Source organism: Temnothorax curvispinosus, unplaced genomic scaffold (assembly GCF_003070985.1).
Source record: "Temnothorax curvispinosus isolate PA1 unplaced genomic scaffold, ASM307098v1 QBEX01005157.1, whole genome shotgun sequence".
NCBI lineage: Eukaryota > Metazoa > Arthropoda > Insecta > Hymenoptera > Formicidae > Temnothorax > Temnothorax curvispinosus.
This window is the reverse complement of record NW_020214937.1, coordinates 30,696-45,462: the sequence shown is the minus strand read 5'-3', so window position 1 is coordinate 45,462 and position 14,767 is coordinate 30,696. Positions and strand designations below refer to the sequence as shown.

Here is a 14,767-nt window from a genome sequence, read left to right as displayed (position 1 = left end):
TTATTAGATATTATATATGTAATAATATTATTATTATTATTTTTTTTATTATTATTATTATTATTAAATGCACTCGTGATGCATTGTGTATGAAAAGTCGACAAATACAACAAAAAACAGTCTCTTTCATTCTTAAAGTGTGATATAATATAGATAAACATACAAGTTATTATATTATTATTATACACTTTTATATTTTTTAGGTGGGATTAATATGTGGTTCGGGTCTGGGTGAGACCCTACACAAAACGTTCAATTGTAGCAGCATAACAAGTCGCGAGAATGCAGAGAACGACTTCGGATATCCGTCCAGTGATCTATACTATGGATGCATTGATGGAGTAAACATAGTGCTACTGGCTAGGTAGAATTCCTTATAAACCCCTTCGTTTTTGCATCTCTTTTTAAATTATGCAATCTAGACTGGCACATTAATATACAGAGTGTTGAAAAAAATGGTACCAAATTTTAGAAGTATGTAGTACTTGTGAAAACAAACCGAAAAGTCATAAACATTACTCTAAAAACCATTTATTATGTGAGTTATAAAGCATTTTCTACAGTAGATGTTCGATGTTCCTTCCGTTCATTTCGACACACAATTCGGCACACTTTCTCATTGAAGATCAAACATGTTCAAAAATTCCAGGTTTATTTCGTATTGACTTGAGTTTTCTGTATTACGATTTTTCGGTTTGTTTTCACGAGTATTACATACCCCTAAAATTTGATACTACCTCTTATCATCACCCTGTATATTTTGCTTTATCCTTCTGCTATAAATTTTTTCATGTAAAAGCCGTTTTACTTTTTCTGTTTTACAACGTTTATTTTATGTCTTGATCATTAATGAAAATATTTTCCTCTCTTGACGCAGACATGGTGCAGGGCATGTATTTAGCCCTACCGGAGTTAATTATCGTGCTAATATAGAAGCGTTACGGCTTGCTGGATGTACCCACATATTGGCGTCTACTGCGTGTGGATCATTGACGGAATCTATCAGCAGGGGACAATTAGTTGTGCCTGATAGCTTCATAGATAAAACTAATTCCAGAAAGGGCACGTTCTATGACGGAACATCTGCCAAGTACAGCGGTAGGTATATCATGTATATCTTTTTACAAGTACAATCTTTAAAGTATGTTGCCTGTAAAATTACAGGAGTATGCCACATGCCGATGGAGCCTGCGTTCGATCCGCGAACGTCGGAGATCTTGTTGCAAGCGGCAAAAAAATTGGGATACAACATAAAAAAGGGTGGAACAGTAGTAACTATCGAAGGACCGCGCTTTTCCTCCAAAGCGGAGAGTAACGCTCTGCGTCTTTGGGGTGGACATTTGGTCAACATGACTATATGCCCGGAGGTCTAAATAATAAATCTATACGTAAACTTGTACGTCTTAGCAATACTATTTATATAATGTTTACATTTTTTAAATCAGGTATTTCTAGCAAAAGAAGCCGGTCTTTTATACGCAGCTGTAGCAATGGCGACTGATTATGATTGCTGGAAAGAAAGCGAGGACAATGTTCATGCAGCCGACGTATTAGTTGTGTTCAGGCAAAATGTTGATAAAATAACGAATGTGTTACTGGAGGCAGTGAAGATTATTGGCTGTGGAGATTGGGAGCAGGATATTCTTAAATTGAACGTAATGTTTATTATTGTATATCATTTGTATACCTATAATATTATACATAATACTGAAGACATATATTTTTCTAAATACATGCTAACAAACAGAAATAATTTTCAGGACTTAATTGAGAGCAGCAATGTGACTGCAAAGAAATAAAGCTTCTACTTGCAAAGCAGAATGAAAAAAACCCCTATATATACATACATATACATAATCATAAATACATAATATTATCAAAGCTGTGTAAGATATATAAGAGTTTATTGAAGAGTTCTATACATTCCACGGGCGGAAATTTTTGTACAGAAGCTATTATACGAAGAATCAATTTATTTTATGATGACATTTTACGACATAATCACAAATAAGAGCTTGTGTTAAATTATTACATAAAATTGCGTTATATACACTGTTTTGCATCTTACCTTCTCCCCCTCCTCTAAAACGTTTTATCGAAATATTATCTTGTTGCATTATAATTTTATTACATTGATAATTCAAGCACAGAGTCGCAGCTCTGTTTAATCCAATTACACACGTGTATGTACATCACAATCGCAAGAAATCAGGAGTGAGAAAAGGAATTGGATTGGTATTCCACTATATTCAAGGATCTAGTAATGAACGTATAAACAAAAGATATTGACAATTAAACTTAAATATTTATTATCTACAATTATATTTACCTATACAATTCGCAAAAGTCAATTGACTGCAATGTATAATCATTTCTTTAAACGTATCTACATAATTTAACTGCCAATATGTATATGTATCCTTTCTTTTTTATTACATGCCACATCTTGCTTCTTTGTGTAGGCTTAAGGAGCAGACAACATTTAATCAGTATTGTCATCGATTTCCGCTGGTATGATTTCGCTTGATTAAAACATTGTACATTGGTCTGCATTTTACAATGATCTTGCAACTCAAAATATAATAATATGAAACCATGAACGCTATACATGGATTTTTCTTATGTACAAGCAATTTACATTATAATCAGTGTGAGAAACTAAACTTGTTTGAACATGAAATTTCTTCAGAAAATACATTTTTATGGTATATATTTATATAATTGGTATATATATATATATATATATATATATATATTATATATTCACCAAAGAGACTTATATATTGTGCAGTTTGTAACGGTGCCAACTCAAAAATAGCTAAATTTAATTTACAAATGAAACAATTGATAAAAAAATATAGTCTACAAGTCTACATATTTGAATAATCAGAAATATGAATTTATGCTTAATAATATAAAAAAAATCGATATTATTGTTTTCTCCATCTATTGGGAGTCGAGTTTTACGAAATAAAAAAAATTTTTAAAACGTTTTTATTAATTATCTTTTCGATAAATTCGCTGTTAGCATAAGATACCTTCAATCTAATAAAATATTTAGACGCTAAACAATGATTATAATATGTTTCAATATAGTATATGTTTCAATTATTAAAAATGGTTCATAATATATTAAAATTTTTAGACTCATGATAATACGACTTTTCCATACAGACAATACATAATGTAAACTGCACATATTACGCGCGTGTGAAACTTACTTTTATAGTCCATAAATTTGTTTAAATTTAAAACAATAAAATACTATAAGAATACATGACATAAAACTCTCGTCTTAGTATTCAACAATAAGATATTCCATTTTTTCTGTACTGTGGTTAACAATTCACATTTTTTGTTAAATATTCACATGACACAGTGTGAATATTCTTTATAAGATGTAACAAGGTGCATATATATATTTTTTTTTCACAAGTCTTGATCTCTTACACATTAATGAAAAGATCAGCACTTTAACTCTGTATGGACAGAGATTAACAACAGATTAACGGGTACATAATTAATCATATTGTGGCAATTCTACTTAGAAACGGTATGCATTTTTATGTCGCATTAGCGTGTAAAATATGTCGCGCTGTTTCCAAGTATCGAGAAGTAACAAAGAATCAAAATAAATTGCTGTCACAGAGATACTTGATGCCACAACTACAAATCGAAAGCATGTGATCAATGGTAATTGCCTGAGAATTTATAATCTTTATTATCGTCTATAATTTCACTTGTTTTATGCTTAATACTTAAGAGAAATATGTATAAGGGAATGCACAAACTATTATGCACAGTTCCGAGTATAATATTACAGTTTATACATTATTCCAATTTTATTGGTTTAGAAAAATAATTATTTCCGAAAAAAGTTAAGTGACACTGTTCTCCGATTGTAGTGAATTATGATTTATAATTATAAACATAACTAAGGAAAAATTGAAAGAACTTTTCTGGAAATGCAGTGTTCTTTTTATATATTGATACAAGTAAGAGACTTGTACGCATCCGCCGCCAGATTCCTAATGTAATAGAATTATATCCGGATATATAAAAGGAAGTGCGACATTCGGGAGGAAAAAAGCAGACTGATTAGACCTTATTATCAACCATATCCACGTTGATCTTGTAATAGACATACGGGAAATAATCACTTTGGCCAAAACCTAATCCTGGTATATCCACGCTCTGTGTAAAATTAAAATGTCATCACATAAATATAAATGTGCTCCATTCAGGAAAAAAATATATACATTTTGTTTGTATATATTTCATATTATATAACAGATATTAAAATTCGATTCTAAAGTAATATTTATTTACAAGAATAAGAATTTAATAAAGTTTCGAAACTGTGATTAAATGTTGATTTCAATAATATAAAACAATAACCATCTTATATAGCTTTACTTACATCTTGATTATGTAGCGCCGTTGTACCGGTAGCGGATGAATCTAAATGAGCATAAAGCTGATTTAGAGCGTCACGTAATCTCCTTGCGCATTTCTTATGCGGGTGCAGTAATATTGCTTGGAAATTGACAGGTAAGCCATATCTACAAATCATTTATATTATAATGTTATTATCCTATAGTATTTGTTTCAATGAAACACATTAATGTACAGTAGTACCTAAGAACAGATTCAACAAATACGCGCAAAGCTTTAACATGAATCCAAGCGCAAAAACATTCACTGAAATTCACTTTTAACCAACGGACAAGCGGTCCGAATTGCTTCTTTTTGTCAGTTACCAACTTTGTAATTTCATTCTTTCCTGTAATAAAATGTAATTAGAATAAATTTTATTCTTTGCAAAACGTATATATCTCTAGAAACGTATTAATCTCTAGAAATGTCTAATATGTGACTTATATTTATTTTTAAATTATTATGTTATTGCATGCAATGTTGTTCCATACAAATCATAAAAGATCTCCTTATAACAAACCTGCTGCTAATTCTTCTTCATTATATGTAAAATCTCGTACAATAAACTTCTTTTCACGAGCATGCAATTTAAACTCGTCCATTACTTTCTTAAATAAAGTGACTGTAAATAATCCGTATTCTGAATCCTGAGTAATGAGCTGTGTACTACGCGGTACAATCATATCTGTCAGTTTTTCATAACAACCGTACCATTCCTGGAAACTGGATCTGAAAATATAAGATACACATAAATGCTAATTCCTCATATAACTCAACAATATGATAATTTTTACATGACTTTAGTATAGTATGGCAAAAAAAAAAAGCTGTAAGTGTGTTCACTCACCTCGGTACAATTACAAGCAAAGTAGTTAAATATTCGCTATCCAGAATAAAGTGTTCCTTTTTCACTAAGTCTGCTAAATTTCGTGTTAATAAACTTCCCCTGTCACAGATTAAATATTACATAGTGACATTTACATAATGGTCGATTGTATTCAATTTAAAAACAAATCAAACTTACGTCTGTTTCTTTTCCAAATTTTGTAAGCTGCCTTTCAAATTGTTATATATTGTGGATTTAGTTTTTAGATCAGCATCGATCTGTCCCACTTGTTTACTAATAATATCTGCGATGTTTCTCAGAGATTGTTTGATGGGGTATTTAGCCATGTCCCACTGGAATCGAGTTATATATGATGGCAGATCACCTAGTGAATTTTAAATATTAATCCAATTGTTTTAGACAATAAATAATCTTGATGAACAAGTTTGTAAACAGAGCTTTAGAACATATTTACATATTCTTTAACACATAATCAATAGAGAATGTAGCGAACCTCTACAAGTGCAGTAAATGTAAAATTTTTAACAGATTCAATATTGATATACTTCTCAAGCTCTGCATATATAAATGCTTGTACATGTATCTTTTTTGTTATAATAAATCTACACGTTATCTGAAGTAATGTTATTAAAAGAATAATATTCAAAATGGTGAGATAAAAAAAAAATGATTTCCACACACAAGCAATTTCTTGATTTTACAATGCTGCTTATTCGTCATTACAAAAAAAAAGCAGGACATACACAGAGTATATCATGCAACCCATAATAAACAAATCCATAAACAAACTTTATATTTATTTATATATAAGAAAAAATAAGAAAATATACAATATATATATAAGAAATATATAATTACTTTTTTACAAAAACACAACACAGTTATTTAGTATTATTTATGTAAAATTCTGTACACAATATTTATAACTCAGAAATATAATAAAAAACTTTATTTAAAAGACTTTTAATTAATATATATATATATATATATATATATACATATATATATATATATATATATATATATATATATATATATATATATATGTATAATGCTTTTGTAATCTACATATAACTTTTATATTTGTACATATTTGTACATGCAGATCTTAGCAATGTCTTGAGAAACTGTATTATCTTTTGCATTTATATCGCTATATATCTTATAAATACATTGTAATTATATATGATACAAAAAATTGTACATTAAGGCTCCTGGATGGTCACCGCGGCCATATTGAATTCTCACTATTGAGGCGAGGAAAACACCCAATTTTGTCGTCCGTACCATTTTCAAATAAAGAGACATTTCAATAAAACATCACTATAGATCGTTTCAGAACACTTCCGAAATTGACCGAAAACTACCCTTTTCCCTCGACAATAAACAAACAGCCATAAAACAAAGCCTAAACATACGGGAAAAACAGCCGTTTAACGACTATCGAAAGGAGGTGAAAACGTTACTTCCGCATGCAAATCTTACTTTTCGGTCAATTTTACGATTTTCACGAATACGTTAAACGTTAGAGCACAAGCACAGAGCGAGTAATAAAGAAATAGCAAGGACGACAAAATAGGTTGTCAACATGTCACAAGACAGAATTCTCCATTGGAGAGAGTGAGAGGAGAGAGTGGCGGCGCCACCGTCAACGCAGAGTTCTCGGCTGACCATCCAGGAGCCTTAATCTAGTCAGACAAAACAAACCCTTGTTACGCATGCATATGTACCTGTATGCTCTTATTAATATTACAGAAAATATTAATTATATTTTTTATTCACTTTCGCAATTATCTGCATTATTTTCTTATATATTCGTGAATAGAATGTTTCTGTTTTATATACATGCTCAATGAATACAAATAAATTTTGGAATAACGCGTATATATGCTTTTGTATTAAAAAGAAAAAGATGCTCACGTACATTTGAGAAAAAAAGATGTTAAACATGATAATATCTAAGTCACGAATCTTTTCGAAAATCTACATTACTTAAATCTTTTAACGATAACATATACCTACTAATATACCTTTTTCTGCACGTTTCCTCACAGGTATATATGTAGACTTTTATTACTAACACGCTCTTTAGCCATCACAAATCAATGTGCAATAATGCAATATAATAAAATAAGCGAAGTAGCCAAAATAAAGAAGCGTGATAGGTGAATTAAATAATGCATAAAAAGATAATAGTACATTAGTAATATACATTATTCCATTTTTTCATACGGATATATATGGTTTCTAATAGCTCTTATACTATATAAGAGCTATTAGACAATATAAATTACATACGAGAACTGTGAAGCGCATTTGTTTCTTATTAAATTCTATTCCAATAATCATGCAAAGTAGTATTAGCCATAAACTCACGTACCAATCGATTAAATATTTGTTAATTTCTACTAATGCTATTTGTGCTGAATGTGCTGATCTGTGCTACTATCTACAATATCATTGTTTTGTATATGTATTATCGTCTGTGCTTATAAAATGTGATTTTTTTACTGAAATTATAGTAATTATTAAAATGAGAATTAAAGATCAATATTAGGAGAACAGAAATATAATTCGGGATCAAATAATTAGAGCGGGGTAAAAGTGTGTAAAAGATTTCTAGGTACATTTAATTGTAAGTGTCGAGTGTTACATTTTTCTCGTCTTTTATCCTTTTTGTGCCATTTGCTTTCCCAGATCCATTTCAGTTATATCCTGCATATATACATAAATGATATCAAACATAAATGCTAACAAAATATATATACAATATATATTAGTAACAAAAAGTTGCAATAACTAATAAATAAGAGCAGAAGTGATACACGAAAGCTACAAAAAAAAAGAGCAAAATTAGGAGAAGCTGAATTGTCTGGTGAATAATCAGATAACTAGATATATATAATATGCAAATCGCGATTCACCACAAAATAGGATATTGAGCTATTTACGTTCGCGCGTATAACAGTTGTATAAAATTGCAACATAACTATACATAATTAGTATAAAGGACAGAAGACAAACGAGCCAAAAACACATCAGCGAAATTTCTTGAAAAAAATCAATTGTGAAAAAAAGATATACACACTCATCATAATCGGGATGTGCTACGGAATGATGAATTTTCCCTTTAACAGCTTCCGATTTATTAATCATTAAATGAATACAATCGGAAAACGTCTTTAATTACAATTTCGAAAAGGATGTATTAATTTCAATTTAAATATATCAATTTTCTTAGAAGAGAGATTGTCATATATTTCTTGTTGTTTCCTAACTATTAAAAAATTATGTTTTTCTTATTCTGTTATTTATATAATTAAGATTTATTATGTTTAATAATAATGTTTAAAACAATAATTGTTCTACAATAATACAAAGAGAAAGTAAATTAACAATAAATAATTCTTCCTTATTAAGGAGGTTCTACAGATAATGGATGTATCTAAAAATTGGAAAAAACTTTATGGACGTGTAAATTGAGATGCAAGAAAAGTGCTCGAAAAATTTTAGCATCGGTTTACCGTGTAAAAATTTGCAAAAATGAATTTTGAAATCACAGTTTTTAACATAAACTACATATGGCAGAGGGGCTCTTGGAGACAGGAAACGAGATATTAATTATATAAAAGCGACCCACCAAAGCTCAAAAAACGGAGCTCTTATAGATCTTAATCTAAGCTTTTCAGAAATATCGAGAAAAACAAGGGTTATCGCGTAAAATTTTGTGATATTGGCTATTGAAACAGGCCATATCACAGTTCACGTAGCGTGCTTCGAATAACAAGGGAGATTTGGCAATGTCGCAGCGACTGCACCCGCGCGAAAAGTGTACAGCCAGTACAGCACCACAGTATGACAGCACCTCAAACTTAAGCACCTAACGTTTACGAGCGCTTACGGAGAATACTCGCTCTAGAATTATGTGAAATTGTGAAATAACCGTGGTCATATGAGCAGAACTGTCAAGTTCGCGACGTTACCACATTTTCTTCCATTATAAGCCGCCAGAGTCAAAGGAGCACTTACACGATATTTTTAATTATTCCTCGCTTCGACTAATATGGGTATGATATAAGCTCTAACGTCATCAAAATTCACGAAAATATTTTATGAATACTTAGAACCGATGAATTTGAAGATTTTCTCTTCATCTCTCAACTGACTAGAGAGTATCTGTAGAACCTCCTTAAAATGAGCTTATTAAAATAATTTTACACATATTTTGACAAAAGTTTTACAATAATATTGTAGTCAAAATTATTATTGCATTATATATATAATGCAATATATATAATGCAAAGCTGTAACGTTTAAAGAAATAGAACACTAGAGTGTAAGTATACCTACATTATACTTTACAATGTGATAAAGTTTAGAACTATAATAAATCGTTTCTTTACATCTTTTCTTCTTTATTTTCAAACTTTTTCCAATGTGTTTTTACCCTCCTGTAAATTAACAAGTATCTCTACTCAAGAATTCTGACAATCTCTCTGTTTTTTTAATTTTCCTGCGTTATATTACTTCCCAAGAAAACACGATAATGATTCAGTCGCTAACCACTGAGACACGTAGTGCACGGGACGAACAAAGCTTTGCAGCAATGTATCAAGAGGAGGGAGACAAAAGGAAGGAGGAATGACGGTCTCACATCGACCGGCAGTGGCAGGGTACCTGGATTCGGCAAATTGCCACTATGGTCTTGATCTTGGTCTTGGTCGCTGTTTTGGTCCGCATCGTCATCGTCGTCGTCATCATCATCTCCAACCGATTTGCGGGCAGATCGATCTGGATCTTTCTCAGTGGTGGTCCGCGGACGTAACGGCTGCTGCCACCCAAGCTCTCCTTCGCTGCTACAGTTCGATGAGAGGGAGGAGAGGGTTGGACTCGCGGGAGTGGGACTGGAGCGTGGCGTCGAAGGTACAGAAGCAACGCACCAATGGGCATGGTAGCATGAGTATATCGACGAGACATAGTTGTTGGGCTGAGCTTTGACATCACAGATGCCCTGAAGATCGTACGACAGCTTCTTTTCGAACGCGGAGGAATGATCGTTGTGGTGATGTTTATGGGAACTATGATGATGTTGGTGATGGTGATGATGCTGATGGTCGTGGAAATGATGACGTTGGTGATGATGCTGACCTAAACAGGTGGCCGGCTCTGGTTCGGACTTCTCCAATTCCCTCCACTGTCTGTGATGCTCCATCGTAGTCTTGTGTGATGGTGTAACAGGGGTGTTTGGCGGGGTGTCCGGAGCCCCTTCGGGGCTCGAGCTCTCCCCCTCCATTGATGTTTGACCTATCCATTACAGCCCAGTCCCAATCTCCGCGCGATCTTTCTTATTGTCTTGCTCAACTATTATTGTCTCCTACGCAAACGCCTAACGACAATGCTGACGAAACTGAATGAAAAACAACTCAGGAGAAGAAAATAAGGAGTATTTAGCGCGGATCATCTTACTTTTATCAACCAGAGTGACTAAGTTCAAATTTAATGTCGTTTTTTCAGTGGTAATATCGATTAGTTAAATGGATGCAAATGTTCCAAAATATGTATATAAACACAGTCCGATACAAAAAGTAGCAAAATTTTTTTAAAAAGAGCAAACAATACAACGTTCAATTTAATGTACTGTCTAACGCTTTGAATATTTCTATAGTATTTAAAATTTGGACGACCGATATTTGTAAGAATGTTTGCACTATTCTGTATTCAATGTATATGATTAAAAACTTTTTCTGTTCTTTGAACAGCTGTAATTTTTATTTCTACATATTAATTTGAACGTATTCAAAAAGAAGAATCTAAAATATATAAATTATGATTTATAAAATATAAATTTATCATATTAATTACAGCTTATTAAACGTTAAATACTCCAATATATTGCGAAAACAATAACAAAGTAGAAAAACTAAGCAACAAAAAGAATATTCGAGAGAATATAATAAGTAATAAGTATTGACGAAATATATATACTGGAAAGTAAAGAAATAAGAGTCATTGCGACTCAAAATCATACGGTGCATCGCAAACAGATAGTAATATAAATTATAAAAGGAGGATTGATGATAAGAGAACCAAGGAAAATGAAATTTTATAGTGTATAATCAGAGCTTGGTGACCACAGTAACCCAAGCAATTTCTCGCGTCCTGCGGAAGATTTTATCCGACACGCGTGTGGTCCGTAATTCCAGATCTGTCCATATACTTTTGTTTCGTTTGTCCTTTACATATTATGTTATGGTATTCGTGTCTCTCGAGAAGCATCTTTTTCCTCCTTTACACCTTAATATAGATTCTTGCGTAGTGCATATGTACGAGCAATTATTAATAAAATAATAAGAAGGGTGGGAAAACAGGGTTAATGTGGTCGAAGTTAAACAAAAGTAAGCCAAGCGACATCACAAATTTAGAAATAAGTCTGTAATAGATAATAAACGGAAACAACTAAACACATAAATAAGCATTCTACGAATATATTAACTAGGTACAACTAGGTATTATATATGAAGCATATCATTCGTAGATAATTAATTAATTAATAATGTACTAATTATATAAATATATTAAAGTATATTAAAATATTCACTAAAAAAGTCTAGCATAATTATTTGATATCATAACAAATAATAGAAAAAAAGGTTTGTGAATAAAAGTTATTTTCAAATGATATGCATCATATACATAGATGTTAATACATATATACTACAAGGGAACTTTGTCTGTATCCACCTAATTAAACTATTGAAACATGCAGAAATGTTCTAATATTATGCAACATATCATACGTTTCGTACGTACTATTTGTGTATACAGACAAAATCGTTACAATCTCATTCTATCGAACTACAATATGGGGTATCGTGGGGAGAAACGGGGAGATTATACTTCTCTAAAATTGAACTTATTGTCTCCAACAAATCAAGATAAAATCTGGGTTAATCATAACTGATAGATATCGAGGATCATTGACAAAAAAGGTAACTCGAAATAGTGTGCATGTTTCGTGTTGTGTACAGTTTCATTGGTGCGTTAATTAATCAACAAAATGTATATTACCCTAAGTTAGAGCGTTATAAGAAAATGATGCATAGACAATACGATCGATACCTGTTCGCAAGGGTCCAAAATATTTTTTACCGACAATAAACGCGTAAAGTTATTTCTACAACTAGTCCTTTTGATCGAATCATATAGACACCATGTACAATGCACACTTATCCAAGCGATGTTGAACAATGTGGATTGTAATATTCTATAGATTCGCATCTTCTAGTCTATAACTCTAATAATAATGTATCTGTTCTCTGTTCTCTACCAAAGTAGAAAACGCGAGTTTCAACTACCAGAATAAAAGTTTAACACCTCGCAATATTTAAATAGAATTATGATAAACAGAATTATAATAAACCGCAGTCTTTTACACATTATTAATTAGATCAAGTGTTCCTTAACATTCAAAATAAAGATAAAATTGATTGAATAGATAAACGCGGATAACGGTTTAGACCCTTGATTTAGATAAACAACTTGATCCTCCATCACGTGGATAATATTGTTGAAAGAATGTAAAGGCCCAAGAGATAACAAGGCAACAGGTGTCTCCTCTACTTACTGTTGTTGGCCATCAAGTTCTCGTGCAGCTTGTCCCTCTGGTCCTCCAGAACCTCGCCCAGATACGTCGCCACTTTACGCGTTACTTGTTCTACATATGTGTCAAGCTTGCCCAGGTCGTCCGACAAACCGACTAGCTGGTCCAGCGTTCCGACCTTCAGATCCGGAATATGAAATTTATAGTTCACCGACAGAGAATGTTGTTTGGATGTTAAATTGTTCATAGTCTCCCATGTCTGCTGACAGGTTTTGTCACCCGGCGCGGATATCAGCCAATACTCCGTCATCTTGAGTAGTGTGTTTCGCGACTAAATCTCTAATATACCTGAAACAGCGACGATATCGTGACACCAATTTAATTGAAATTTTTTAAGAGACCTTATCTCTAGATGTAAACAAATTATTAAAAAATTCCTTCTAATTATATGTACGTGTAGCCCAATTAAGTAGTCGTTTTTGTGAAAAATTAAGGTAGGCATGCGTAAGAATATAATATTGAATTATTCAAGAATTGTAGACGTAAAAGATTTTACACATAAAAAACTTGCTTTTGTATCACTCTTAATTTTCCTGCGTTACATGACACTTTACTGTATGCAAAGATAGCTAAAAAGCAGAAGGAATTTTTGAAAGTATATTAAGTATTAAAATACAAGAAAAAAAGATATCAATCTTTAATATCTCCTCCTTTAAGGTATTCCTTTCATGACACTAAAGTCTTAAGAATTAACTAATTTTTTGGTACGAGAGTTAAAATGCATATCTTTACGGCAGAAAAAAATTAAACATTACCGAACATATAAAGATGAATTATGACTTTGAAAATTCGATATTTTATGTGACGTTATCGAAAAAGTCTATTTTCTACATTTCAATGTAATAATTTGTTTATCAAATATTTTAAGATATTAAATATTAACTGCGCTACATATTCGCTAAACTCTATACTTCCGATAGTGTCGATAAAAATACAGTCACCGAATATTTAAACAAAATATTTATGTTAAAAGTTGACTTAAAATGTGGTTTATAGATGAATATTTTTAATGGCAACTTTCAAGAAATTATTTGGCAACGCTGCAAGCTGTGCGCTCATGTCACACTTCAGTTCATCACATACGGTTTATTTGTTTATTATCAACTTTTATTTTTACAAATTGTCCCTTATTTTTGCCCACATTACTCTTCACTTTATGTTTCTTATCACTCATTATTATTATAAAATCTCTCTTTGATAAAAAGAAAATGTCACAATATTCTTTGATTAATGAAATTGACACTTACATTGACAGTTTTGTTATCAACTTCACATTTTACAATCGGCGCCCTAAAAAGCGCAGCGTTGCCATATTGTTCTGACAGTAAAATTTACCGAAAAATGAAAAATTTCTAGATACACATAATATTTTCACTTTTTTCTTATAATTAAACATAATAATCAATTATAACTTGATTTTATATAAGTTTAATGCAATATACAAGAGTTTGCTGAGGCCCTGCTTAAGCGCCTACAAAATACGCTCCTCCGTGAAAGGAATACCTTAATGTTTCACTGAGTGATTGATGTAAGATCAAAGTCGTTATTACACCTTACATTTTCTTAAATATTAGTTATTTTTACATAAAACAATAAAATAGTAACAAATACATATACAAAAACTACAAGTTTATAGGTTTTATTATTTATGAGGAAAAAATTGCCTATTTTCAAGCACTTTTCAGCAAATACCTCCTTAAACGACGAGTACTATATTCAACTCCAACCGACACATTAAATTAGTATATAGTATAGTATAGTATATAGTGTATAGTGGGATCTGTGAAGTTAGCACGACATTCTACAAATTTCAAAAAAATTAT

General features: G+C 31.5%; 2 protein-coding genes across 3 annotated transcripts; one reads left to right on the top strand and one right to left on the bottom strand.

Annotated features, from left to right (window-relative positions):
• Positions 1-203: 203 nt before the first annotated feature.
• Positions 204-2,052, top strand: LOC112454606 (S-methyl-5'-thioadenosine phosphorylase-like; the record flags this gene model as incomplete). Its single annotated transcript, XM_025016104.1, has 5 exons — positions 204-364; positions 878-1,098; positions 1,165-1,367; positions 1,446-1,655; positions 1,761-2,052. Coding segments are annotated over 5 exons (834 nt in total), but the record flags the coding sequence as incomplete, so codon positions are not given.
• A 229-nt stretch (positions 2,053-2,281) lies between these two features.
• Positions 2,282-13,258, bottom strand: LOC112454600 (V-type proton ATPase subunit C-like). 2 transcript variants are annotated; one of them, XM_025016095.1, is made up of 8 exons: positions 12,909-13,258; positions 9,962-10,588; positions 5,462-5,648; positions 5,285-5,383; positions 4,958-5,166; positions 4,639-4,783; positions 4,421-4,562; positions 2,282-4,194 (listed from the first exon to the last, which is right to left on the bottom strand). In XM_025016095.1, exons 1-8 carry the CDS (start codon positions 13,192-13,194, stop codon positions 4,099-4,101), a joined length of 1,791 nt encoding a protein of 596 aa, XP_024871863.1. In that variant the 5' UTR covers positions 13,195-13,258; the 3' UTR covers positions 2,282-4,098. The 2 variants fall into 2 exon arrangements, with proteins under 2 accessions (XP_024871863.1, XP_024871862.1); XM_025016094.1 differs by lacking the exon at positions 9,962-10,588 and having other exon boundaries at positions 12,909-13,255.
• Between the last annotated feature and the right edge of the window lie 1,509 nt (positions 13,259-14,767).

Bases quoted from the DNA above. Each gene is read 5' to 3' on its own strand.
- LOC112454600 (XM_025016095.1), bottom strand. From the start codon at position 13,194: ATGACGGAGTATTGGCTGATATCCGCGCCGGGTGACAAAACCTGTCAG. The intron at 5,384-5,461 runs GTAAGTTTGATT...AATCTGTGACAG, and splicing joins AATTTGGAAAAGAAACAGAC to GGGAAGTTTATTAACACGAA. The intron at 5,167-5,284 runs GTGAGTGAACAC...TTATATTTTCAG, and splicing joins TTGCTTGTAATTGTACCGAG to ATCCAGTTTCCAGGAATGGT.